Source organism: Callorhinus ursinus, unplaced genomic scaffold (genome assembly GCF_003265705.2).
Source record: "Callorhinus ursinus isolate GAN/ISIS: 27379988/994484 unplaced genomic scaffold, GSC_fseal_2.0 scaffold83, whole genome shotgun sequence".
Lineage (NCBI taxonomy): Eukaryota > Metazoa > Chordata > Mammalia > Carnivora > Otariidae > Callorhinus > Callorhinus ursinus.
In genome coordinates, this window is record NW_027397145.1 from 1 (window position 1) to 3,864 (window position 3,864).

Consider the following 3,864-nt stretch of genomic DNA (forward strand, 5'->3'; position numbering starts at 1 on the left):
GTCTCTCGGTCCAGAGCTGTGTTTGTCACGAGGGTGTAAAAATTCTCAACGGAAGGTTTAAGGAAGAAAGGAAGATCATCTTGAATGGAACAAACCGTTCTTCCATTGTCTCCCGAGTCAGAATCTGAAACCCTGAATACAGCAATTATGGTCTCCTGCAAGTTTTCTGGGATGTGATCGATAAATGTTGACATAGTCAGTTCCGGAGGGTTGTCATTCAAATCCATCACTTGGACAAACACCACGCAACTTCCAGAAAGGCCTCCACCGTCTGTCGCCTGAATATTTAATGTGTAAGTCTGAGTGGATTCAAAATCCAGTTTCTTTGTTAAAAAGAGTTCTCCTGACTTTGCATTTATTTGAAAAGTTTTGCGAATCTCTTCAGAGGCTTGGGAAAATACATAAGATACTTCTCCATAGGTTCCAATGTCCAAATCGCTAGCAGAGACTATGGCAACCAGAAATCCAATAGGGCTGTTTTCCGGAACTTGCACCTCATAAAACCGCTTTGCAAACTCGGGGGCGTTATCATTGATGTCTAAGACTTCAATGTGAACCAGAGCAGTGCCAGTCCTGGGTGGAGTCCCGCCATCCAGCGCTGTGAGAGTTAACCTGATCTCAGCCTGTTGCTCTCGATCCAGTGCTTTGTCCAGCACCAACTGTGGTAATACGCCGTCGGGACTGTCTTGTAATTTAAGATGGAAATAGGAATTGGGGCTGACTGTGTAACTCTGGAGACTGTTGCTTCCTACATCTAAGTCCTGGGCACGTTCTATTAGGAAAGTAGCTCCGGGAGTGATACTTTCTGAAATTTTCAAAATTATTTCTTTGTCTAGGAACACCGGGGAATGATCATTTATATCTCTAATCCGTAGCTCAGCCTGAAAAAACTGCAGGGGATTTTCCAATAACACCTGGAAAGGTAGCACGCATGGCTCGGCAAGGCCGCACAGCTCCTCCCGATCCAGTTTCTCATTTAACAACAAGTCCCCTGTCTGTCTATCAAAATGCAAACGAGTTTTTTTCCCTTTGGAAATGACGCGAGCCCCCCGTGCAGCTAGCTCATTTACCTCCAGCCCCAGGTCTTTTAACAAATTGGCCACAAAGGAGCCACTCTCCATTTCCTCAGCCACTGAGTAGCGCCTAGGCTCGGAAGCGGCCTGAGCTATGCCCAGCAAAACAAAGAATATCAAGACTTGCCTTTGTTTCAGAAAGCGTTCTTTTCCCTCTCCAGCCTCCATCGCCTTCCGGTCTACCAGCAAACGTAACCCAGTTTCGGCTCGCGTTGTGACGGACTCTTCACCTAGTATCTCGAAGGTACTGGGATAAGTGGAGACGCCTAGGGCCCCGATTTCCTGGGGCAAACACCTTAGAAACCCTCCCCTTCCTGCTTGTTTCTTTAGCAGAGCATCTGGCTTAAGGAGCGCCGGCTGGTAGCTTTCTTCGTTCTACTTTTAATGCTGCAGCGCCACCCCGCGTCCTTTCCGAGTGTTTATTTTATCTAAAACATTAACACCCTACTCCTTTCTTTCAGACAGAGACAATCTAAATGGAACATTTTCATGTAGTGTCTCAACGTCTTATCTGCATTTCCAAAGACTTTTTCATTGCATCCATAATGACCATGGCAAGCATTGACAAATTTCCATTCCAGTTTTCTCACAGATCAAAGGGGTTCTTTTTAAATTGGAAAACATCAACTTCAGAAACTGGAAGGTAACTTCAGTCCCAGGATGAAAGAAGGCTTTGAGTAGGCAGTTCCCAGTTTTTATTTAGAGGATGGGCATGTGTGCGTCTGGGGGGTGGTTAGGTTACCATCCTCACACTCAAGAGAAACCAAAAACTATACAAACTCAGGGAAAGCACGGTATTCAAATAACATTCTCATGAATTATGAAATAATTGTTCTTACTCATATATCTCTCCTGCACCACTCTCACTTCACATTTCCCTGAAATTTGACATATTTGGACCACATGAAAATCTCCAAAAGTAGCTGGAAAATTTCTTCATATGAGTGTTATCAATGTTTTTATTTTCTTTTCTAACAGATAAGAGCATTTTTTAAACCTCAAATAAGTTATCACATCTAGCAACGCTAATAATTTTATAATATCAAATACTCAGTAAGTATTGAATTTTCTCCAATTATCTCTTTTAAATGTCTTTTTAGAGATAATGTTAAATCGGGTGCCGAACAAGATATACATGTTGCAATTTGTTGTTAGGTGTTTAAAGTATCTTTTTGTATTTAAAATATTTGATAAGGGGCTCCTGGGTGGCTCAGTCGGTTAAGCATCTGCCTTTGGCTCAGATCATGATCCCAGGGTCCTAGGATCAAGTCCAGGAACGGGCTCCCTGCTCAGCCAGGGAGCCTGCTTCTCCCTCTCCCTGCTGTTCCCCCTGCTTGTGCATGCTCTCTCTCTGTCAAATAAATAAATAAAATATTTTTAAAAATAAATTACATACTTGATAAAAAGAAGTGAGTTATCAACCCAAAAAAGACATGGAGGAAATTTAAATGCATATTGCTTAGTGAAAGAGACCAGTCTGAAAAGGCACACACTCTATTACTTCCAAGTACATGACATTCTGGAAAAGGCAAAAGTGATTAAGATACATTAAGAAGATTAGTAGTTGCCAGAGGGAAGGAGGAGGTGAATTAAGAGGTAAAACACAGGAGATCTGGGGGTATTGAAACTCTTCTTTATGATACTGTAATGGTGGATACATGACACAATGCGCTTGTCAAAACCATAAAACAACACAAAGAATGAACCCTAATATAAACTACAGACTCTAGTTAATAATGGATCAATATTGGTTCACTAATTATAATAAATGTACCACATTAATGCAAGATGTTAATACTAGGGAACACTATGAGAGAAAGTGGGTATATGGGAAATCTATCTGCTCAATTTTCTATAAAACCTAGAACTGCTCTAAAAAATTAAGTCTATTAATTAATATTTGGGGGCACCTGGGTGGCTCAGTTGGTTAAGTGTCTGACTCTTGATTTAGGTTCAGGTCATGATCTCAGGGTTGTGAGACTGAAACACATATCAGGCTCCATGCTGGATGTGGAGCCTGCTTAAGTTTCTCTCTCTCTCCCATTCCCTTTGCCCCTCTCCCCTACTTTCATGCTCTCTCTTACTCTGAAAAAAAAATTAAATATTTGTATTGAGAAATATTTCAAATATATAGAAAAGTTAAAAGAATTATACAAACATAATTCTACCCTCCACCCAAAATTAAAGCTTATTTTTTACAATATTTGTTCTATTTTTTAATTCTACATACAAATACCCCCTTTTTTTGCTGACCCATTTGAAAGTGACTTGAAGACATAAGAACACTTCACCTCTAAATATTTCAGCAGGCATCTCCTAAGTATAAGGACATTGTCCTATATAATCATGATCCTACTAGCACACTTAACAAAATTAACAATGATTCCATAATATTATCCAAAATCCAGTCCCTATTAAATCTCATTATTTTTCCATTATTATTCCTCAATTTTCTTAAATTTTGGTAAGAATTCATATGCACTCCTGAGTTCCTTTTACAAATGCACTTTTTAACCACTTGTTATAATGTCTTAAAAATTTGTTTTTTAACCAAGTTTCATGATTGTATTAAGTGTTGAATCTATTTAGTCTAGAACAGTCCCCTTTTATGATATTGAATTCTTTAAAGTATCCAGACCTGTTGTCTTGTAGGATGTTATACATTCTGAATTTGTCTGTTTCCTTGTGGTGTCATTTAACCTGTTCCTCTAACCCCTGTATTTCCAGAAAACTGGAATGGATGATTTATTAAATATAATAATGGCATAACACTTTTTTTAAGCTCTCATTT

At 39.4% G+C, this 3,864-nt stretch overlaps 1 protein-coding gene across 1 annotated transcript; it reads right to left on the reverse strand.

Moving 5' to 3' along the window:
- Positions 1–5: 5 nt before the first annotated feature.
- Positions 6–1,391, reverse strand: PCDHB2 (protocadherin beta 2; the record flags this gene model as incomplete). The annotated part of the gene is made up of 1 exon (XM_025852214.2): positions 6–1,391. A coding segment is annotated over exon 1 (1,236 nt), but the record flags the coding sequence as incomplete, so codon positions are not given.
- Positions 1,392–3,864: the final 2,473 nt, after the last annotated feature.